Raw genomic sequence first — 24,302 nt, forward strand, 5'->3', positions numbered from 1 at the left:
TCCTTTTAAAGTGTAGAAATACTGCTAGGATCTTAAAGAAACAGGATGCAATCACATTTCATGTGTAATTATCAAATGAATGTGTTTGTCACAAATGCATTACTTAAAAATTGAATTATTTTTCCATCCGTCAGATTGTCAAAGAAACAAAATGGAAATTTCGTTAGTGTTGCCAGGGTACTAACATTTTTTACCGTACTTTGCTCATATAATAAGAGAAATAATGAAAATTGAACCTCATTCACATGATTAAACAACGCCGTGGTGGACATTTGGCCGAAATTATCTTTAAAACATAAAACATTATATAACATGATATAATGATATAAATGAGTTTGTTGTAACTCCTAGGAGTACAAAAAAAAAATTCGTATGATTTAATAAATAAATAAAAATATCCGTTTTATGTAAAATAAAATTTGTTTTATATTTTAAGTTCAAAGTTCATTAATTCAATTACTCTTATTAAATTATCATTTACTTATCTACTCTGTTGTGTCAATCAATGTTTCCCAGTGCACATCTGGCAATATTACTCGATGACTTCAAGTATGCGCGCGGCAAAAGTGTGTCTAAGTGGGGGAATTATTGGACACATGTATTCAAATATGATGTATTCAAATATGATTCTACGCTCTTTCTGGACTATTCTTAATTCTATGTTAAATACATATAAAACCCATACAATGACCTAAAATATAAAGAAAATAAAAGCAAAAGGTAGGTATATAAAAAATTATCTAAATCAGCAATAATAGCAAAACTCTCCTCTTGAAGACGTATATCAAGACTTCGAAAATATTAATGTTTCTCGCAGTATATCCCGTATTGGAGGAGATACGATTAACTCTGAATTTATCTGGATTCTGAATTATTGTTCAATATTTCGGCTCAACACAAGCAATTAAAAATGTTCTTAACTGGATATACAGAAAAATTAATAAATAAATAAAGAATTATAACTAATTTGTTTATTGAGCACCAAAGAACAAACATATCGGCGGTGGAAAGGCAAAAATTCCTAAGCGACATGTAGCCAACTTGACAGAAGAGCCAATTAAAGGTTTTTTTTAAAATTAATAATTAACCCCATATTTAAATTTTTTATTTAGATTATGTAGGAATCATGCCAAAATAATATATATGAGATTTAAAAAAAAAAAAACTTAAATTGGCGCTTCTGTAAAGTTGCTACATACATGGCACATTTCTTGTGTAATATTAAAAGTAGCTTTTCCCAGTTGATTCCAAAATAAACTGCAACTGTTGGTCTTTGTGCGTGCGCAAAGCATCGATAGATGGTTCTTTATATGCAGCCTCAAGTGACGGATCGCGAGGTAATGCCACCACATTATTAATGGAACTCCCCCCCTCCCAACGTATTGGTTGTTGACCTATTTTGACCCAAGATCTGTCCCATGGTTTTATGAACATCGGTTTGTCTGTATCCTGAACCAAAGTTTTCATGACATTTCTAAATCCTAGACCAACTGTGTTCAGAATTTCCTTAGACTTTTTTATTAAAGAGTGATCTTTGTTGGAGAAGAAAAATATCCCCGCTCCAAAATAAAAGGCAGCACTTTGTAAGGTTTTAAATGTCATTGCTTTATATGTAGGATCTGAAAATCAAACACATTATTGAATGATAAGATATTTGTGGGATTTTCAATCATATGCATACTTTTTAATGAGCTTTTATGCTAATCTTAAATAAGTATAGATTACACAGAGAACATCATCATCAGAATCTTAGCTTAAATTGGGTGTAAAATTCATACCTGCCCTATTTTAGCAATTATTCTGAAATTTCCAGCGAAAAAAGGTAAGCTACATTGTGAGTACTAATAAATAATCATAAGTAATAGAAATTAATAAGCAGATTAGAACTATTTTATTTTCACTGTAACAAAGTTTTTAAGGATGGGTCCAATGTCTTGAAAGCAAATTGCTTGCAAATTGCAGTTTTGACTGTGCAACACAGTAATCTATAAATGAGTCACCCATTTCCAAAGTTCACCTTGTTCATCTAGCTTTGTTTTGATAAATTCACGTGTATAGACCTCGGAATTATATATTGTTTAATCTAACTAGATTAAATTAAATATAACCTTAATGAGAAGCATAATATTTGATAAATAGTTTTAAAACAATTCATTTATTTATTTAAGATACATCATGGAAAAGGTTGGTTTTGTAAGTGTTTTATGGACATAATGACTTTTGTAAATGTTTTATGGCATTTTGTAAATGTTTTGAAGGGACAAGATGAATTATAGTAATAAGTTTTTAAGCAGTTTTAAGAGGAGAAAATATAACTTCATTTATTTTATTATAACAAAGAATAAGTACAAAAGTAATCAAAACACATAACGTCAAAATGGACAATATGATATTATTTGGAAGACGGAAAATATGTGTTTTGGAATTGGATGATCTTTATTAGATATTATACTGACTGTAAAACACTAGTTTTGGAAATTTTCTTTGAAAACTTATGTACTTCCTTTAATAATAATAACAATAATAATCATGGTTTATTAACAAAAAATTACAATTTCTTTATCTACTACATACATACTTAGGTAATAAGCCATAAAATGAGATACTCAATTCATTTTTGATTAAAAGTGGAGAAGATGAATTTTGGATGAATTGGCGACTCAAATATAAAAGTGCTACAAGTTCATGATATGATTCAGAACATAATATTAATTAACACTTATAAATAATTAAAAAACCTGCAAATAAGATTACTTAATCTGTTGACTGAGTTCAAAAAGCATTACCTACCAAAAGTTATCTAACAAGAAGTTTTGTAGTGTGTATTATTATGCACATTATATCATTCTAATTAAAATTTACGATCAATTGTTTATGTTTAGTTTTGCAATATAATGTACATAGGTATTTCTGTCACTCATAATATCTTACCTAGTTCCAAAAATTGGTCATATTTGCCCCCCACTATGTAAGTCGGTATTGTAAATATTTGATCGCTATCACTACTCATCATCAAGTCACTATTCTGTGAATTGAATTTTGCTTTTAAGAGTTGAGCATCTTTATGAATCTCGATGGCAGATTTCAGACATGTAACAGATTGGTTGATCAATGAACTGAGTAGATTTGGCTGAGACAAATCAACCATAATGATTATTGTCAGGTGCATAATACTGTAAGCTGTTAGAGGTATGCTCATTATATTAGGTGTGTTCAATATGTCACCACCCAATTCCCATATGTGGCATATGTTTTTGTCACCAAATTGTCCAACTAAATTTTTTCTTCCGAAGGTGTATTCCAATCCGAGTGTTTCCTTTGGCTTTTCGTTTTTATCCAGAAATACATTCATTAAACTGGTTTTACCCTGGAAAACATATCATTATTTTTTCAAAACCAATTGTATCATAATACATAAAAACTTATTAAAAGCAGACGTAAAAAACAATAACAGTGTTTGGTTTATTGATAAAATTTTTGGATTTTAAAGCTTTTGATGTACATTTTAAAGCGTTATGCGGTATAATAGTACACTGATGACATGTATTATTTTTTAAGAAATAAAGAAATCTCATCATGATAGTTGAGTCCAATTAAAGTTTTTCACCTAGCACTTTTTGTAAACATACTAAGGAACAAAAAATATATTTATGAACAAGTTACAAAATAATAATTACGTTCCCAAGCCATTAGAAAGGATGTAAAAGATTAGGATTAGGTTAAGATAGGAAGAAGAAGGAATTCTGTTGAGTAGTTAACCCATATAAATGCCTATACACTAAATTTTTTGTGACCTAAACTGGTACTTAGAGTAAATATTATTATGTTATAATAAAAGTTATACTGAGACAAATTTAATGTATATATTTCTACCGACATATTGTAACCATTATGTAAATTCCATAATGTGTTTTGTTTTTATGAGAAAAATAAAATAAATAAGAAAAGAGAATAATGTGACCGTGATACTGATTTTATTAGAGTAGTTCTAATATTTTATTTTTAAAATTAGAAAGTTTAGAAATATATCAAAGAAGGAACAAATCTTGTTATATTCTGTGCAGCTATGATTAAATTATAATTATCTAGATCATCCATGTTACATGGAAGATAAGGTGTTCGGTCTTACGCCTTAGGCACCAGTTCAGGCACAGTAAAATATTGCAGTGCAAAACCACCTTAATTACAAATATTTTAAGATCACTAATGAGGAAGTTCAGTGTTATAAGAAATTGGCGAAAGTATAACAAAGTTTCTCAAATACGTATGAATAAATTAACTTCTTTGAACCATGTCAAAAGTTCTTCCGAATCAACCAATGATATCAATATTATGTATCTTTTTTGGGTGATACCGTGTATGTTGGATTTGATCCGACGTTTCGGCTACCATTGCAGGAGCCATCTTCAGGGAAAAACTGTGCAATGGTAGCCGAAACGTCGGATCAAATCCAACATACACGGTATCACCCAAAAAAGATACATAATATTGATAACAGTGACCGTGAAAACCTTCGCACCTATTCAACCAATGATAGATTGTTGTATTAGATTTCCAATTTCCAGGAAGCATAATCACCGGTCAGGATAAATCACCAGTCAGGATAACTCACTAACGACAAGTAGTGACATCACGGGCGGAGTAATTTTAAAATTACAAAACTTAAGAAATAATACAATACATAAAAATGTTGATTTTAAATTTTGATAGTCTATTATAAAATTGAGAAAACCACTGCACTGAACTATTAACAAAGCAAATTTGTATTTTTATGTAAAAAATAAATATTTGCATAATATATCGACGCTGGAAAAGAAAGTTACCGAGTGACATGTAGCAACTTTACAGAAGAGCAAATTTAGTTTTTTTTTTAAATTTATGCAGAACCTCATATTTTAGATTTTTATTTAAATTATGTAGGAATCATGCCAAAATAATTTGAGATATTTTTATTAATAATAAAAATAAAAAAACAATTTTTATTGGCTCTTCCATAAAGTTGCTACATGTCGCCTGGTAACTTTATCCTTTCCATATGCAAAGTGTGGTGGTGATCTCATTCAAACCATTATTTTCCCTATCTTAGATAATATTGTCTAATTATAATAAAGTCAGATTAATCATTAATTAATTTAAATTAAGTAGAATCTAAGATATATGCATAAGAAACTCACACAACTTTTTTGTCCAAGTATGAAGATAGTCCGTGACGTACTTTCATTTGAGGATTCATTAGTCTTCATTTTATTTTCAAGCAATTTGATAGCAATATCACGAATCGTTTCAATATTTTCCTCCATGTAGATTTATTAAGTGAATGATGCCATTTAAAAAAAATCTTATTGAATGCGAAACTTTACTCTCCAATTATTATGTCTGACGCAGATTATGCCATTTTGGAACAAGTTGTTTGATGTTGTCAGATATGCGTATGAATTTGCAAATGTGATTGTTTTCATGTGGTTGCTGTGGTAACAACATGACAACAATACAAAAATGTTTGTTGATTTTTTAGTTTTTTTCAATGGTGGCATATTTCTTTTTTTTATTTGTAATAATCTTATAAATTTTAAATATTCTTAATAGTCGCAGAGCAAAATTAAGCTAAACAAAACATAAAAATTACTAGTATAATGGATTCTGAATCAGAGAAACGAAATCCCAGTGAAAAAGAAGATGACAAAAAACTTGCCGAAATAAAGAAACTGGTCCAATCTTCCGTTTTAAATAAAGCGCAACTAGCGGCATGGAAAGCCCACAGGGAACTTGTGAAAACTGCCACAGCTAGAGTTGATATAAAAGCTCCTAAATTAATTCCCGAACTATATATGAAATCACGTATTCTGGAAAAACAAAATAGAACCTCACAAAAAAACCTATTGGAATATCTTAAATTGTTGTTAAAGATTAATAGAATCAATAGATTTGGAGGATATACAGATTGTTGGCTATTGCCGAGGAATCATCGCACGCGCCAAAAACTCAGGAAAAAAAGAATCGAGGCAGCGGATAAACTCATATTGGATAATCGCGCATTTTATCATCGCCTCACTGCACAACAAGCAGTGGCATGTCGGGCTGAAGAACTGCGAGTAGAATGGAAACATACCTTGGATAAAATTAAATTAATGGGGAAATTTCCATTTTGCCTGGAAGCCACAAGGCCGATTGATAAAGGCATGGTTGACCCAGATTTTATAGACATATCGAGTCGCACAAAATACTGGATGGAGTTTGATGCCGATGGTGGGATTCATTTGGGAAGAATAGTTGTAGAATTATTTGACAAAGTCTGTCCTTTGACTTGTCAGCTCTTTCGAAAGCTGGTAAAGGGGATCCCTTCGGGAGAAGCTTACTCAGGAACTGGAGTATTCATGATAGTACCAGATATGTTTTGTTCCTCGGGTGATGTTACCAAGAATAATGGCTTTGGTGGGACCAATATCGATGACGATCAGTTAAGCCCGGAAAATTTTACACTTAACCATTCAGTTCCAGGAGTGTTATCCATGGATATTCACAAAAACAAAATAAATGGAATTTTCAATATAATATTCAGGCCTATGCCTTTCTTAAATGGAAGAGCTGTTGTATTTGGAAGAATTGTGTCTGGTAATTCTACAATATTAGAATGTCTTAGTGGAATGGGTACACCTTTAGGAATGACCCGTGGTAACCCCATTATTAGCAGTTGTGGATGGATTAATAGTCGACATAAATATCGCCAAGGAGCATTAAACACTGGTTTAGTTTCATAGTGTTATCGATAGTATATTTATAAACATTTAATGATGCATTACTTTTAATACGAAGAGAATTTATGAGTAACCTACTGTCACAGATGGTACTAGTTTGATTCAAACACTTACAGTAAGAATGTTACTGCATATACCAATTGTATAGAATATTTGATACAGTGATACAGTGCCCGTACACTACATCTCAAATATAAAACAAAATAAAATTGTGCTTATCATAATAAAGGATACCCATAGAAACACTTTTTCTTTCATTTAGTGGATTTAATAAATTTATAAGCCAACCACAGTTTTTGTCTATTAAATATACAAAATTTTATACAATAAAATAATAAAGGCTCACTTCAGCCAGATTTCATCCATATGGCGTAAAGAGAGTTGCTCTTCTGGTAGTACACGTAGTGTAATAAGAGTTTGCAGATAGAAAGTCAACTCTGATGTTACTACTCCATGTTGGGGGCCTCCGTCCCCAGCAACCTGCAGGCGTATCAGCTGTTCCCGTAGTTTATCTTTGAAGTTCCGGTGCACTGCTGCATACACGGCACTCAACTGTGCGGGAGGAAGGGCACCAGCGAGAGCTTCATGTAGCTTAAGAAGTTGGCGACTGATGAGACGAAACTGCTGCGAAGGTACGGGAGGTCGAGCTTCCCAAGCTGCCAATTGTGTTGCTAGTATTCCAGTAGCCAAAGAAGCTAACTTAGTCTCAATCTCCGTAATATGACCGCGTAAATCACGCTCCAGTGTAGACCAAGATGCAGTCATGGTTGGGAAGTGACCACGGATAGGTACTAATAATCGTAACAGAAGTTGAAGAGCTCGTGAAGCTAATCCCAAGTTAGTGGCCGTGATAGTTTTGAGTCCAGCGTTGCGCAGTGCACCTGCACCCAAAACTAATTGACAACTACGAGAGTTAAACAGTCGGAGTAATTCAACGAGCGCATTTCCAGCGGTACCTGCTGCTGATCCTGCCTCATCCCCTGCCCGGCAGTATTCTGCCACCATTCTCATGGCCATTAAAGCAACACCCACCACACTGTAGGGTTCCTTATCCACGACAAGGAACGAAGCAGGAGGTTTTTCACCATCTGTCTCAATACTTGCGATCCTTTCAAAAGATCCGTGTTCACAAAACTGATCAGCTAATGCTTGAAATTCAGCAGGTACTTCGGCCTTTTTCCATCGTTCGTTATCAAGAAGAAGCGTTAGTTTATTTCTTCTATCATTATGAAAACGTTGAATAAATCGTATTATTCTATTTTTATAAGCATTTCTTAAAATAGAACAGGTTTTACCAGATATTTTTTCACATTCAGATGTAAATTCTTCCACTATCGATGAAAGATTAGCAAATTTCTCACCTTCTGAATTATCTTTATCTCCATTTGACAGCAAACCAGCGCATCTTTCTAAGCAATAGTCACAAACTGAGTCTACTAAGTCTTGAAGTTTACTCTCTATAGCCTTCTGGTCTTCCACTGTAAAGAAGTCTTCCCCGTCATTAAGTGCCACATCTGGAGCTAACGAGGCCCGCAAAACAAGGCTACGCAGAACTAACACTCTCTGAAGTAATGGTAGAAGACGACGTGTAGTTCCTGCCAAAAGCCCTGCACCACCCCGCCAACCTCCACTCTCTCCCTGCCCGCGTACCCATACTTCCCCTTCTTGTCCGGAAGCTTCCTCGATCATCACTCGCTTGACAGTGGCTTGAATCGTAGCTACCGCTTCCTCTTTATATATTTCTAGAAATTCAAAACGCTTCCTACGCAAAAGACCAGAAATAACTGCGGTAAATTTGTCTTCATCTAAAGGACGGGACTCCTCATCTGGAGGTCTGTTTAGGTCTGCGGCTACAAAACGGCGAAACTCGGTAGTTAACATCTTATCTATAAGTCGCTCCATTTCGCTTAATTGGGAAGACAAGTGACGGAATGCATGGACTCCGGATAATTCCGTGGAGAGAATAGATTGCGTAGTGCCGATCAAATCCAACGCTGTTACGTAATCTGCTGTACCGAGCAGTAACTGAAGAGTAGGTTGAGTCTGATGTACAGTTGACATTAGTTTAAGTTTTTCGTGAACTTTGGAGGAATTGTTTTTAAAGGTTGCTAGCTTTACGAGTTTGAGAGGATTTTCTGTTAAACCAGATTTAGCCCGTCCAATATTACCTCGTAGGGACTTAACCACACTGATTGCTGAACTCATTTGTTCCATAATTGTATCGTGGGAAAGCATCGCGTGAAAAAATGCATCAGATTTCTGGGACACTTGACGGGCTATCTGAATTTCTACAATATCTAAAAAGTGCGAGAGGCGCTCCTGAAGGGCCCGGCATGGAGTTCGGCTGTCACGAGACCAGTCACCGAGACCTTTGAATACTGTATCAAATACGGTCGGGTTATTGAGAGGCAAATCAGGCTCGAAAAACTGAGTAGGAATCTCGGTTAGGTCATATTCGGCAGACAGAGTTCGACCAGCTTTTTGAGCTTCCCCATCAGCCTTGTACTGAGAAACTATGCGACTGTGTCTGCGATACTTCTTGCCGAGCTTTCTCATATAGTGGTCGAAATGGGCTAAAGTAACTTCCGGTAAGTGTGGACTGCTCCGAATATCAGCCTTCTCCACAAAACTATCGCCCCACTGTTCAGTGAAGAAAGTGAGACGTTTCGTACGTCCGGGATCGTTCAGCACGGCGGGCAAGTTTTGAGCTGCGGAGTACACACTCCACGCTTCTACAGGGGCCGCCGGTCGCAGAGCATGATGGCGCCGCACGTGATTCTCGTAATCTCCGTCGCTCACGCCGTCTAACGGTAGAGAGACACATACTCCATTGTATCCGTAACGGCAGACGAAAGAACCTCCTTCTTGGGAGCAATGTCTCTCACGAAGATGCCTAAAACAAAATATTTTAAATGAAGACATTTATTTTTTAACGCTGGCTAATAAATAAAACTGAAAAAAACTTTACTTTTCAAAATCTTGGGCCGATTTGAAGTTTTGAACTGGGCAGTAGTGGCAAGACTCCCAGGCCCTAATATCGCTCTGGGGTTTAATCGCGTTCGCCATGACATTGTAAGGAGAAAACGTTTATAATCGCGATATGTGCACCGCGATACGGAGCGTATCGTCGTAAAACATAGGCGAAAAATAGGTTAATTAATTAAGTCAAAAACATTATTTTAATGTAAATAAAACAACACTTCAATTTTGAAATGCAATTAACATCATCTGCTATACTAAATACGCATGTGCATATATTTGTAAAGATCACAAATGATATATTTTTTATTAACTAGTCAATTTGTGACAAATTGACAAATAGACGAATTGCAATGACGTTTAACGTTCTAAGTGCTGCCATAACTAAAAAAAAATTAAAACTTGGTTCTTACTTCATGTAGGTACCACCCAAAAACCAAAACAATATTATGGGGGTTCATCGATTTATTTTATGAAAGATTTTTGGACAACAAGTAATTTATGTTGGTAAATGGTGCAATAAAGTATACAGATAGAAATGAAAAAGAATAAAAAAATACAAACGAAGCAGGTTTCTAAAAAAAATTCAGATCGTGTTTAACATAGCCGGACCGAAGGAGGAGATTCGAATTCCACATTGACAGATTTTAATTTGACAATTCGAGTATTATTAAAGATATTTGCGCTATATTGTACATTAGGATTTAGCAAACTAACAAAAATGAATTAAATACACAAAATAATAAAATATGTGTAGGTGAAAACAAAAATAAATAATTGCACGATTATAAACATTTCCAACTTTTTATTCTCATGACGCTATATACAAGTAGGCACTGAGTCGTTCGGTCCCCCCGTTCAGATAAAGTGTTATTTTTGGATGCTTCGTGAGGAAAAGGTTAAAAAATGTAAAAAACTTAAATTGACAGAATTTTTTTTTTCATAAACAAACATTTTTAAAAAACACGTTACGCATTGCATATTGTTATTTAACATATATCTAATTTATTACAATTTTAAACAAAAAAGAAAAAAAATATGTAAACGCCTACAACATTAAGTTTGAATTATTGTTATCAAATTTACTGAAAAAAAAATAATGTGACGGAATATTAACGCAAAAAGATTTTTTAATGAAACGAAATTATTCAACCACGAAGTGCTGCTGCCAGTGGTGATTATGGGAAACTCTGAAAATGATCATTTAAACACGATCATGCACTGATTCGTTTTTGGGTGTAATCATAAAATATTGTTGTTCAAATGTGCAAAAAAAAACTAGTGACACCTAAAAAAATAACAATAAAAACATTTAATGTAATAAATTACCTGCAAGAGAAAAAGAATAAAGCAATATTGGCGTTTTAATGAACAATTCATAAAAGTTGTGCAATTGAGTAATTATTTCTCAATACAATAAATTGCGTAACTATCGAATCGAAATTGTAAATACCTCAATATTGAAAAACGACATTGAAAGTTGTCGAAGTAATATAACAAAAACCTTTATTGATGTATAATTTGCAGGTAAATGAGATTCATTCAAACAATTGTACCTCTTAGGTCTTATGATTTCACCTTTCTTGAATAGGTTTGAAATTGGTTTATTCTTTGAACCAGTTGGAAAAATCAGTCATATAATTTTGTCCAAACGTTTATATATAAAGATTTGGATTTAACCTACTGGATTTTGGTTTTAATATTTAAAAACTCAATTAGATAAATGTTTTCACATAAATTTGTTTCATATTTGAAAAAAAAAAATTCTACAATACGTAAAGTAACAAATTAATACACTGAATTTGTTTTAGAGGGAAAATTGCATGTAGCTAACTATTTGTATGCATTATAGAGATATTATTAAACATGTAGTATAAGCTTATATTATTTTCGAAGTATTATTGTGATTAGTAAAATCAGCTTACGCTATAAATAAAAAAGAGCCTGAAAGCTTTCAAATGAATTAAATTAATACGCCAATATTACATTATCCTTCGTAAACACATTTTTTGTACAAAAAGTCTTCTCCTTCTTCTTTGTTTAGTAGATCTGACGTTCTGTTCTACTCAGACTCAAGTTTCCCATGATAAGGTTCAACTATCCCTTTATCGCTTAGGGCTCCACCCGAGAGGCAATTATTTGGCGGCTGTGGACACCAGTCCACCGCTGCTCATTCTGCTTATGAAGTCTCTAAAAAATCTTCTACGGAATCTGCTACAGTAGATTATATCTTCGGATTCACTCGTTTTCCGTATAGTGTCATTTTTGACCTGGTCACGCAGAACGTTTCCGGTAATCGATCTGAGAATCCTTCTTTAAAGACTAGGAAAGGAATGTGTATTTGATCATACATTTTTATTGATTGTTGCGCGATGTGGTCGATAATTCTGTGACTATGATGAGCATTTGTTTGTATGTTCCTGATAATTGCCAAAGACAGCGTCAGCATGGATTGTTTCATATTCCAACATACAGGACCAACCTGCCGATGGTTATGCTCGTTCAAAGGGCTACCACTATGCCAAACAACATTGCTCTGGATGTTGATCTGTTCCGTATGTATCCGAAGGGGTTTTCCAGATCAGGATTCTCATACTATTTTAACAAGAGTGTTGTAGCTGACGCGCTACCGACGAGTTGGCGGGTCCACCATTCTTCAATAGGTCGTCCCTTCCGCTGTTTGTAAGGCAGCGGAAACCGAAGAACGAAGCACACACTTAATTTCACTGGCGGCGGGAACCAAAAGGCGAAGCACTGGCACCGGTTCACTGCAGCGAAAAGCCGATTTGACTAGTAGTCCTGAAAAGGACTTTTATTTTCAAGAGAGCGCCGCGGTCGGGATCCGTAAAGTGAGAAGTCCAGAAGTCGAATCCAAGGGCAGGCGAAGGTCTTGTAGCGTAGTCGGTATCGGCGGAGAGTAGAGCGGGAGATGATTCAAACACGAGTAAAAGGTTGACACTGATTTATTTTTTGCGCTGCTGCGTTTTATACATAACTAATCCGCGCGGCTGACATTGGCCGACCAATGGCAGGCGGGAGTAGGCCAACCAATCCTGTCGCGAGAGAGATGGCGCGCTGTCGCCCGCCCTGTCTATCTCTCTCTCGCCACGTGTAAGGCTACCTCCCCCCGCCACCCGCCCGCACTCGAGTGCCGACCACGCGGTAAGAAACATGTACAAAGAAAATATTATTATTAACTAAATAAGGGCAATGCAAAATATTTATAAATTTAATAATAAATCCTAATTCTATAGGCCTCGGTATAACGAAAGCCACCCCGAAGGTACCAAATTAAAGTCTTTATTGGTGAGGCAGCATTTCATATTTACATATACCGAGGCTTCTACACTAGCTATTCAAGAGGCCCCAGGAAGGGCTGCTGAGTCTACACGACGTCCGTAACAAGTGTTTTTATGTATTTTTTGTCTTTTTATAATTATGTTTTGAATTTTAGTTTTTAACGTATACGTTATTTTTGATAAATGAATTGAATTGAATCTCGTGTATTTTTGGCGGTTCTTTGTTTTTGTGGAGTCCGCTCATCTTTCTACAAAATATGTCAAGATATGGGTTTCACCTTAGAGTAGTAATTCGGTCGGCTTAAAAAAAACCCTTTTGCTCTGTTATATAGAACAAAAGCGTTACATATTTTTAGTTTGATTTTTAGTGTTACTTCAAACACGCAACGGACAGATTTGCTTTGCGTTTTCAATTCTCAATCTTAGTACCAACGGCCCGTTGTGTTGCTGTTAAATGTAGCTAACATCGTAGTTGATAATCAAAGAATGTTTTTGTCAATATGGGCGACTCTATTAGCCGATGGCGGTATTATTACTCTCACTCTAAAGGACTCACACGTATTATATATCTTACAATTACATATATATATTCTAACTTTGCTGTCATCTCGCATGTTTTTATTTTTCCATGTTATCTCTTTTAGGCATCCTGACACCTGAGATGATTTGTTGACTTGATATCGGACTTCGTTGTACAAATCATTATGAAAACAAAAACGGATATTATGGACATAAAGTTTCTACTTTTATAGTGGAAGTAAAATAATTTATTATTTTTTATTGCTGTTCAGGCAGTATGGCAACTCTGTTTTTATACGTCATATTTTCTTGTCGGGCGGTTCTGTTTCGCGTAATGTCAATTTGTTATCACTGATAAATCTAAATATTGAGTGCTTTTGTGAATTGTGTATCATGGGTGCAATTCTTCTGTGACTCATGTCATTCGCTTAATTTATCGGCACAAAGGTAAGTTAATTCATCCTATAAATATATTCCGCCAAAAATATCAAATGACCTCGCGTGTCTTCCTTCCTTAAGAATATTTTCCCGCAGTACGGAAATATTTCTTATTTACTGTGTCAATTGTCTTAAGTTTTTTATCAAATAAGGTTTAACTTTTGCGGACGTTGCTCGAAATGTTATGCAGTGTATTTTGTTTGGTGTTTCAGTAATTGGTTATGAAATTGGCGGCCGGAATACTTGGGTAATTTGTGAAAGTAAATTATTTCTTAAGCTGCATTGATTGCAATCGGTGGATCAAGTAAACAGTAAACCTATATTATTACGTACATCCTGTTAAACTTGTACACTTCTAGTATTTAATGATTATTCTCATGTGATTCAATAATTCACCGAGGTACGTACCGAAGGTAAATCAGATAGCAAGTAATCTGAAGATTGTGTGGTTTCAGTCCAAAGTACCCGCCCCCTCGGTGTTTCTGTGTTGCTTAACTTTAAATGAATAAAGTTTCAATTATTGTGTTTCTAAAACTTGTCAGTTTGAGAAATCAATATTTTTTCCCGCATTTTACGCAGTGTGTCTTGTCATCTGAAGACGACCTAACGAGAGAGTTCAATGCTGCGGAAAATTCGATACAAAAATGTTTTCAAACGCAGTAAAAAGAGGAAGTTCAGTTGTTTATTTGATTTTCTATTATTTGTTAATAGACTTCATAGAACTAAGAATATTCCAGAAACCGCATACGAGCACCAAACAGAAGGCGACTAAACTACTCATAAATGAGTAGTTTACGTTTTGACCCATTAGTTTCTTTGTAGACGTCGCTTAGCACGCAACTACTATTTGAATTCAACTATAAGTTATAATTAACTAAAGTGTAGAAATACTGCTAGGATCTTAAAGAAACAGGATGGGATTACATTTCAGTAATTAGCAAATGAATGTGTACGTAGCAAATACATTACCTAAAAATTGTCAGATTGTCAAAGAAATCAAAATGGACATTTAGCTAGTGTTGCCAGGGTAGTAATTTTTTTTACCCTACTTTGCTCATCTGATGAGAGAACTAATGAAAATTGGACTTCAGATTTAACAACTCTGTGGTGGACATTTGACCGACATTATCTTTCAAACATCAAATATTATTTTACATGATATAAAATTATCCGTTTTATGTAAAATAAAATTTGTTTTAAATTTACGTTCAAAGTTCATTAATTCAATTACTCTTATTAAATGACCCTTTATTTATCTACTCTGTTGTGTTAATCAATATTTTCGCGTGCACAGTAAAATTTTCGAAAAATTAACAGATTGCTTTTTTTAAACTTTACATTTGTGTTATGATTATATTTTTTCCCATCGTGCAACATTACGCGGCGACATCACGAATGCGCGCGGTGAAAGTGGGGCATAGTTGGGGGTTTTTTTTAAACAGTCCGATGTATTCAAATATGATTCTACGCTCCTTCTGGACTATTCTTAATTCTATGATGTACTATTTAGCTGAGCCAATTTTTATTATATTTTTATAGATTATATTATCACCGCTATAATTTTTTTAAGTTTTGTATTTCTGAAATTACTCAGCGTGTCACGTCTTTCGTTTCTTCTCGGTCATTTCTGCCGATTGGTCCGTTGACTGTAAGTAAACCGAAAATATTCTGTAACTCTTATCGTTGGTTGATTCATATGAACCAGTGACGTCGTTCAAAGTAGTTCGTTTTTATTGAAATATTTATTTTGTACATTTTCAAGAAACTTTGCTGTACAATTTAATGCTCTAATTTTTACCGCGCGAAGAAAAACATTTTGTATGTAATTTCCGGTAGGGCTGAAGTTCCTCATTGTACGGTGAAGTTTCTCGAAAATGTATGTAAAAAAAAGTTTTTTTTTTTTTTTTTTAAAAACATAACAACTTCACAAGTTCTTTCGAATCAACCAATGATAGAGTGTTGTGATAGATGTCGGTTTTCCGGGAAGCCATTCACCAATCAGCAGAACTTACCGACGAGAACTTGTGATGTCACGGGGGGAGTAATTTTCAAAATTTACTAATCTTATACTTATTAAAATCATAGAGATAATATGATACATAAAAATACATATATTTTGAAATTTGGCATAGTTTGATAGTCTATTAACAAATATATTATATAATTTTTAAAACCACCGAACTTCCTCATTACGTTAGGTAAGTACATTTGCCTAACCATGTTCTTATCAAATAATTATTTTGAATCACGAATGATAACTGAATTGGTTGGTTGGAAGAAATTGCCATTTTGCAATAAGCCCGCCAATGTACAAATAACATAATGTACAAAAAGTTAAATAAATAACTTAATATTATTATCTTCGTTTTGAAATCGAATATGTATAAAAAAAGTTTTTTTGTGCGTTCTTACGATTGTTTCATCATTATCAAACCCTTATCCGCACATAATAGTGCATATGGCACTACACTGTTGAATAAAATGCATCATATCTCGATCATCGGTGCTAGTTAGTGCAAGGACAATAAAATATTGATTACAGACGCTGTCAACATCTGTACATATTGAGAAGGTATAAATTAAAATCGTAATTTATTTACGAAAATTTGTATATTTGTATGAGAATTAAAAATATCTTCGTCGGTAACCTGTAATTGAACATGGTTAGAATGAAAAATGTATGCGTATTCTATTTTTCATGCAGGAAACTTGATTTTACTTTGTAGATTTGTTAGTAAAATTGAAGGTCTTACGGACTCTGTCAGCATAAAATAAAGTTAACTAAATTATTCCTAAGAATTATGCTGATTAATGAGGGGAGAGGATGATGCATGAAATGCCGTTTAAAATTAACCTTAAAAACAAACAAAAATATTTCGACCTTCCCGGGAATCGAACCCGGGACTTCAAGCACGGTAGGCGAAGGCGCCAACCGCTACACTACGAGGCGGACATTTTTCTCGATTTCGATTTTCAGGATTTTCACCTGATACCAGACATCAGAAAACAATCGTCAATGATTCTGGTTCTATTTAACATAAACTAAATTTGTTGCAACAGAGGGAAAACATTTTTGAGAAGGAATATGGAAGTCAAGGCATTTACAGGGCTCACGATCCGTCATTGGCTGCTTTAAGTTTATTTGTTCAAATTAATGTCTCTAAATTAATTCCAACATTGATCAATCTATAGGCGATGCTTAGATTTTTCCCCTTTACTGAAGCTTTTTACCAAAACATGACAATATTGGCTGAAAACAAGTGAGATAATTTACAAATTGCAATGAGCTTAGATACAACAAAACCAGAAAAGACAAAGGATAACAATACGTACACAAACATAAAAATAACATATGTACGAGTACAAGAATAATGTAGAATGTTAGTTGAGGTCGACACGAAATATTGATTAGAAATGTGGTATATTTTATGTTCCTGAACTGGCGCGTGAAGCGAAAGGCTGATCCGCTGATCACCATACCTTCTTGTTACGGACGATATGCGCTGAATTTGGTGTACTAATGCAGTGCCCTATGCATCATTGGGTGCGGACAGGCGTAAGACGAATAATAAACACATAACTAAACTGCGAGTATATACACGGCCTTAGACCGCGAAACTTCAGCAGCTCAATCACAAATAACTATCGACGTGATTACAATTTCTCACCATGCTTGTTTATTGTATTCGCGATTACAATGCAACATCCATAAACACCTAATATTAAATGTCAAAATATTTACGTTTCGCAACGTATAATCCTGCTGCGCAATCACATATTTGAATTTCACCGGTGTAAATATGGAAAATAATCCGTAACTGCTATTTTTATTAATTAATCAATTATTTATCATGCTATTTATTGCATTTAGCCGGCGCGGCGGTTGGCAAGCCAAATGTCAAGAAAGCAGTCGCCATAGTAATTGTAATTTAATTTTTACTTTTTTGTTTTAGATACTCCTTACTATTTTGCAAATGCAATATATTGTATTATTTTTTTATAGTAAACGTCGATTTTTCGTCAATTAACTGTATTTATTTACGAGGAAAACAGAAAACAAACCGACACGAGCGTTGACTTAGAGATTACACACGCGTTGACTTATGACTGCGATAACTTAAGCATGTTCATTATTGTTCATTGTGATCGCTCAAATGCTTAGTATTTTTTTAAGCACGTCGATAGTTATTTTTGATTAGGCCACAGAGGAACACTCCTCATGGTAAACTTAAAATAATTAAAAAATTTAATTCAAAATTTTTTTCAATTTTTTTTTAATGATTTTTTTTATTGTAAAAGGAGACAATCCATAATGTTACGGACTAAAATTATTTACACAAACCCCTACTCCTCCCCTACCCAGCCCTTCTCTAGTCCACAATCAGAACGTATTGCTTCGTTGGTCAAATACGTTTACTTTTAATTTCAATGAAAAAAGCGATTAAAAAAAATATATATCGAAATATTTTTCGAAGTAAATATTTTACTGTTCATTAATGGGCTGTCACCTGGAGTTTGATGTGTCCAGGTCTGGTATTCTGAACGGAATTGCGAGCGAAGAGATCACCCTGTTAGCGTGTATTTAGTATGTAAATACGCGTTAAAAATTAATACCACCCCAGTGTTGCCCATATACTTATTCTCCATACCTTTGTTTGAATTTATTGTCTTACTTTATTTATTGTATTACTTCTGTCTTTAGCTTAAGTATTATTTTCTATATTTATAAATTATTTTTTGTTAAAATAACATGTATGTAAACTGTGCAAATGAGCTTAGGCCGTTAGTAAATACAAAATAAAAAAAAGTACACCATGAAAAAAGTCCCCTGAAATTTCGCGGTATGGCCCTGAAAAACGTAAAAAATATTTGATCATATTTTTCTAAATTTATTCAACTATTATGTAACTACTAACTTAAATATTGATTTGAGAAGAGCTGGGAACAATTCAACCACCCGCGTTATACCCAAGTAAGTTAGTGGTGATTGCGTGATTATTACGTAAGTCATTTTAATCAATGGTGAATTTGGAAGATGTTGAGTAAAATCAGAAACGAGTACGTGAGTAGGTGAATTATTATAGGATTGATTTAAAGTCTCAATCTTGATGTAGACCGCACTTTAAAATTTTACTTTTCTTATTTTTTGCTTGTCGTAAGCTCCAAAATGAGTATTTATGCTATTCAATTCAATTAATTTATTTCTAAATAACATATACATAACTAACAAAAATTCAAGACGTACATATTATAAAAAGAAAGAAAAAAATACATGAAAGAAACTCTAATCAAAGTAGTAGGAGAATCCTGCTTCGGAAAACCACTTCGGATACCTGGAACAGATCAACATCCAGAGCGATGTTCTTCAGCATAGCGGTAGCCCTTCCAACAGGCATAACTATCGAAAGGTTGGTCCTGTACATCGGTATATGAAACAATCTGTGCTGACGCTGTTACGGCAATTATCAGGAACATACAAACCAATTCTCATCATAATCTCAGAATTTTCGATGAAAATGTGTAGTCAAACACACATTCCTTCTAGTCTCTAAACTGTTGTAGCTAAGCATACCCCGGAGAAACTCGGTCGGGTAGAGCCAAGGATAATACCCTGTTTATCTCAAAAATTTAAATACATAAATAATTTATGTGTATATCAAACTAATGCTATATTAACAATTTTAATTTCGTTTTTACCTAAAGTACACTTCAATCGCCAGCCATCAAATATGCATCAAATCTAAAATATGGATAGATGTAACACGGATTTTGTGGGAAATGAGGAAGTTCAGTGATACGGGAAATTGGATAGTAAAAATCGTCGGGATCGCAGAACAACGACGGATGTGCGAAAAATGCGACATTGACTTTCTTTTATATTTGATATTGAAAAAGTTATGAAGGCTTTTTTTCCAGTTTTGAAAAAAAACATATATATAACTAATTCAAGTATCAAATGGTTTACTTTTTTATTTATCAAGTTGTGACATAAAGTGTCAAAAACAATTTTAAACCGCTCTCACGTAAAGTTGATGAAAATTACATTCGTCGTTCTTCTACGATTACGACGAAATGTTTTCTTACACGCAGTAAAAAATAGAACATTCAATTGTACGGCGAAGTTTCTCGAAAATGTATAAAAAAATAACTATTTTGAACTAAGTTCTTCCTAATCGTTGTGTCGTATTGTAAACTCGAGACAAGATCTGGACTTTTTTGGTGTAAGTCTTTATAGATTAAAAAAATCACTAAGATAGACCGGATCTTGTCTTGAGGTAGTAATATTTTTTTTTGTCCTAGCATTAATTTTATTTAGTTGTATTTTATTTTATTAGTGCCTGTATTTATTATAAGAAATTGCATTTACCATCGTTAGAATGGACTGCATAAGTCAGTCAAATAAATAAATAAAAAAATGAATTTAAAAAAATATTTTTGAGGTTTTGATAGATTTCCTGTTTCCGGGTAGCCAACTCACCAGTCAGGGGCGTATTCTGTAACTGATTCGTTTCGTAAATTCATTCGTATTTTATGAGCGTAAACGAAATACGATTTTGCTTGCGTTATTTATTTATTATTTAAAACTTTATATACATATAAGGGTGGACATATTGCCTTAAGGCAATTTCTTCATACCCACCCAAACCGTTCCGTTTGAGAAAATTACAAGTACATGGACATATTGAATTTTACGATTTTATACAAAATTAAAAACAAAGATCAACAAAATAAAAAATATAAAAAAATAACACGATACTATGAAGAGAGGAGAGGGGATGGGAAAGAAAAAAGAAGGATAAAGGAGCGGTTTAAATATTTAGATAGTGACATTTCAATCTTGACTTAAATGTAAATAAAGAAGGGGGGTCTCTAACATAAGTGTGTAGATTATTCCACAACCGAGCAGCTACTAGTGTGAAAGAGGAGGCAAGAAAATAAGAATGATGAAAGGGTATTAAAAGGGTTCTCTCGTTACTAGAACGAAGAGATAGTCCGTGTTGTGACAGAGGTTGAAAGAGCTCTCTCAGATAAACATGCAAAGTGGGATTATTTAAAATATTGTGAAGTGATAGAATGTGAATGTTTCTTCTATGCCTGATACTGCGTTAGAGAGTGTGATCGATATATGAGAAACGAAATAGTGACCGAATACGGGCTCAGAACAACCCACCAACGATAACTACTGACGTCACAGGCGAAATAATATTTATTTATTTATTTACATACAATACATACAGTCGTTGGAACAATAGGCATAATCCCCCAGTCTACACACGTGCGTTTCCAGAAATTCTCCAGCAGCCTAGTGGACCACATGGTGACGATATCTACCTACTGTCTACAAAAGATTCTCTTCGGACATCTATCTTCCTTTGTTAACCATGGAGTTGATACAGTGCTTTATTTATTTAGTTTTTTATTGCTTAGTTCTTGGCATGAACACTTGACAAACTTACTACTATGCTCTATTTTTTATAAATTTATTGATATCATTCTAACTTTGCTAGAATTCCACTCGCCCATGCGCTTTGTAGCTGCACGATGATTGGTTATCTAGCTTTCATATACCAACCTAAATTTTATAAATGGGGTCTAGAATTCTAATCGTCTATGCGCTTAGTAGCTGCAAGACGTGTTGTAATCTTACTCCTTTTTATTATTCATATTATTTTTTTATTTTTTTAGTATCATTAATACACTAAATTTATTTGTCAATTTTAAAAATGTGTAAATGGGGGCTAAATTTCTAACTGTCTATGCGCTCTGTAGCTGCAAGACGTCCTGTAATCTAGCTCCTATCTGTTATAATTTTTTATTGATCTTAATTGAAAACGAGGAACTAGAATCCCAACCGTCCATGCGCTCTGTAGCTGCAAGACGTACTGGGATATTTATTAATTGTACAGCGCCCTTGAGGTGATTTTCACAAAAATGGCGCTATATAAATTATCCAACTATATATATATATATATAAGTTTATTGTACATTATTTGAGACAATAAGTCCCAACTCCATGGGACTAAAAGTCCTGTGTTGAGATGGGACGAGCAATTATATGACACAGACACATGAGTATATCACCACATATATAGGATTAGAAACATAAAAAATAATTATAAAAAATATTTAAAAATACATATATATGGCACATCAATATGGTAAACAGTACACTCAAGCATTCGGAAGAAAAATATCAAAATTTAAAAAAAATCATAGCGATTACAATTTACAATACGATATATAAATAAAAATAATATATTTTACTGAGTTTGATAGTCTATTACAAATAAAAAAAAATAAAAACCACTGAACTTTTCCCATTGGTCATTTGCTATTTTTTTTATTATTATTTGACTATTTCTTTGTGGTACAAAGGTATGTCTTAGACATCAAAAATAAATATTATTAATTGATTTATATATTTTTTTTCATTAAATTTTTCGTCAAACAATCTCGCGTTTTTTCCACTCGTGGTGTAATGGTCAGCGCGTATGCCTACCATGCGAGAGGTCTCGGGTTAAATTCCCGACATGGTTGATATGAAATATTTATTTAAAAGGTGTTTTCACACTAGAATATTTCATAGTCCCTGGACTGGCACCTGACGCATAAGACTGATCATCTTACCTTCATGTAACATATACATGCATAAGGTACATTTTTGGTCTTAGGAAATATGACCACATTTGAAATATGATTATCGTAGGTAACTGAAATGGCTCAAAATAGACAGCGGAGAGACTATCACTCCCTCTCACTTCTGTTCAATGTACTTTATAGTCCTAACGCTCCTATATACCTGCGTGAAAAATTTCAATGCTTACCAGTTCATGGTTTACCTCTTCGTTCTAATTCTTAAGGCACTCTCTTAATACCCATCCACAATTCTTCTTTCTTCTCTAACTCATATAGTGTCCATGCGGCTCGACTGTGGAATCATCTCCCATCCACCATCAAAGATGTTACTACATTATCTCTGTTTAAATCACGTCTGAAGAAACATCTCCCTCGTCTTCCTTAATCTCTCCTTTCCTTGTTCGTCTTTTTTCGTTTTTCCCATTGAGTAATAGTTTTGATTTAAGATAATTTATAAACAAATACGTTTATTTATATTTTTATATATTTTTAGCTTTTTTATCTTTATTTTCTATTGATTGGTTGGAAGAAATTGCCATTTGGCAATAAGCCCACCAATGTACATATAACATTATGTACAAAAAGTTAAATAAATAAAAAAAATAAATAAATAACAAAATGATCAAGATACGCTGCGATTGGTGTACCAATGCAGTGCCCTATGCACCATTAGGTGCGGAAAAGGAACAATGATGATGTATGTATGCTTAATGTACCTAAACGGTTACGATATGAAATTTCTATTTTTAATTACGATTTAATTTCAGATCTATGTACCTATTTGTTTGTTTGTCGAACACTCGCGCATACTAATAGATACTGGTTGTCTTTTGGGTAGTGTCGCAGACTCGGGATTAGTAAATTTATGACATTGTAGAATACCACGCGATATGTAGTAAAATTAAAACATAATTAGTTTTAAGGGGGTTCTCTGGTTTGACTGTTGGATTTTTAAGCATTTTTTGTGAGAACCAATGAAGAGATAGAACTTTGGAGTTTTAATAATTTATTTATAAGTGTTTTAAGAGTACCGTAAAACGGGGTTAAATTGCACCATCAAGGGTAACATTGCATCAAAAAAAAAAAGTTTTTAGAGACACCTGTTGTCATTGCTACTAACAATAACTCATTGTTTCTCCAAATATTCAATGGATGTCACTTTTCACTCTTACCTAAGGTTATTTTCCATTCAATATGGTACTTTAGTACTGAGCGATTAGCGGTTTGGGTTGGTTGTGCAGTTTTTATGAATAATTTCTATAGGTAATTCTTATCACATCTTCAACAGTGTGTATCATTCTAAGGTGAGTAAAGTGGTTTCGTATGTTGAATTTTGTCATGTATTTGATAATACCAGTATTTCTTACTAAATTTACCAAAACATATTAATATTAATATTTCCGTGTCCATGTGGAATCTATTAAGATACTGAAGGAGCCCTAGGGCTTACTTTGCATCATTTTTCAAAAAATTATAGCTTGTATATGAAACTACAAAATATACTTATAACCACAAAAAAGTAAAGGAAATATATTATATAACCATGACATTTATTGCCAAAAACACTACTCATCTCCTCGATGAAAAAAATCATTATAGCTGAAAAGTTATTAAAAAGTGATGCAATTTAACCCCGTTTTACGGTATACATAAAAACTTTTAGCTAAAAATATTC

At 33.7% G+C, this 24,302-nt stretch overlaps 4 protein-coding genes across 4 annotated transcripts in view; 2 read left to right on the forward strand and 2 right to left on the reverse strand.

Moving 5' to 3' along the window:
• Positions 1-956: 956 nt before the first annotated feature.
• Positions 957-5,435, reverse strand: LOC148275926 (cytoplasmic dynein 2 light intermediate chain 1). Its single transcript, XM_088235029.1, has 3 exons — positions 5,175-5,435; positions 2,932-3,367; positions 957-1,619 (listed from the first exon to the last, which is right to left on the reverse strand). Exons 1-3 carry the CDS (start codon positions 5,298-5,300, stop codon positions 1,222-1,224), a joined length of 960 nt encoding a protein of 319 aa, XP_088091155.1. The 5' UTR covers positions 5,301-5,435; the 3' UTR covers positions 957-1,221.
• Positions 5,436-5,498: 63 nt separating this feature from the next.
• Positions 5,499-8,656, forward strand: LOC148275927 (E3 SUMO-protein ligase RanBP2-like). The gene has a single exon (XM_088235028.1). The coding sequence runs from the start codon at positions 5,634-5,636 to the stop codon at positions 6,756-6,758; it is 1,125 nt and encodes a 374-aa protein (XP_088091154.1). The 5' UTR covers positions 5,499-5,633; the 3' UTR covers positions 6,759-8,656.
• On the reverse strand, positions 7,002-10,089 carry scat (VPS54 subunit of GARP complex scat). The gene is made up of 2 exons (XM_088235027.1): positions 9,724-10,089; positions 7,002-9,648 (listed from the first exon to the last, which is right to left on the reverse strand). The coding sequence occupies exons 1-2, from the start codon at positions 9,819-9,821 to the stop codon at positions 7,098-7,100; spliced, it is 2,649 nt and encodes an 882-aa protein (XP_088091153.1). The 5' UTR covers positions 9,822-10,089; the 3' UTR covers positions 7,002-7,097.
• Positions 10,090-13,846: 3,757 nt separating this feature from the next.
• Positions 13,847-24,302, forward strand: part of numb (NUMB endocytic adaptor protein) — a 65,128-nt gene continuing 54,672 nt past the window's right edge. The window contains exon 1 of the mRNA XM_088234999.1: positions 13,847-13,999. The gene's annotated coding sequence lies outside the window, so the exon portion shown is untranslated. The remainder of the gene's footprint in view (positions 14,000-24,302) is intronic.

Source organism: Micrasema longulum, unplaced genomic scaffold, assembly GCF_059751315.1.
Source record: "Micrasema longulum isolate JH-2025_06_02 unplaced genomic scaffold, ASM5975131v1 h1tg001317l, whole genome shotgun sequence".
Taxonomy (NCBI): Eukaryota; Metazoa; Arthropoda; class Insecta; order Trichoptera; family Brachycentridae; genus Micrasema; species Micrasema longulum.

Coding starts and splice junctions, on each gene's coding strand:
- LOC148275926 (XM_088235029.1), bottom strand. CDS start 5,300: ATGGAGGAAAATATTGAAACGATTCGTGATATTGCTATCAAATTGCTT. Junction 3,368..5,174: donor TACTTGGACAAAAAAGTTGT/GTGAGTTTCTTA, acceptor TATGTTTTCCAG/GGTAAAACCAGTTTAATGAA. Junction 1,620..2,931: donor TGACCAATTTTTGGAACTAG/GTAAGATATTAT, acceptor TTTGATTTTCAG/ATCCTACATATAAAGCAATG.
- scat (XM_088235027.1), bottom strand. CDS start 9,821: ATGGCGAACGCGATTAAACCCCAGAGCGATATTAGGGCCTGGGAGTCT. Junction 9,649..9,723: donor TCGGCCCAAGATTTTGAAAA/GTAAAGTTTTTT, acceptor ATTTTGTTTTAG/GCATCTTCGTGAGAGACATT.
- LOC148275927 (XM_088235028.1), top strand. CDS start 5,634: ATGGATTCTGAATCAGAGAAACGAAATCCCAGTGAAAAAGAAGATGAC.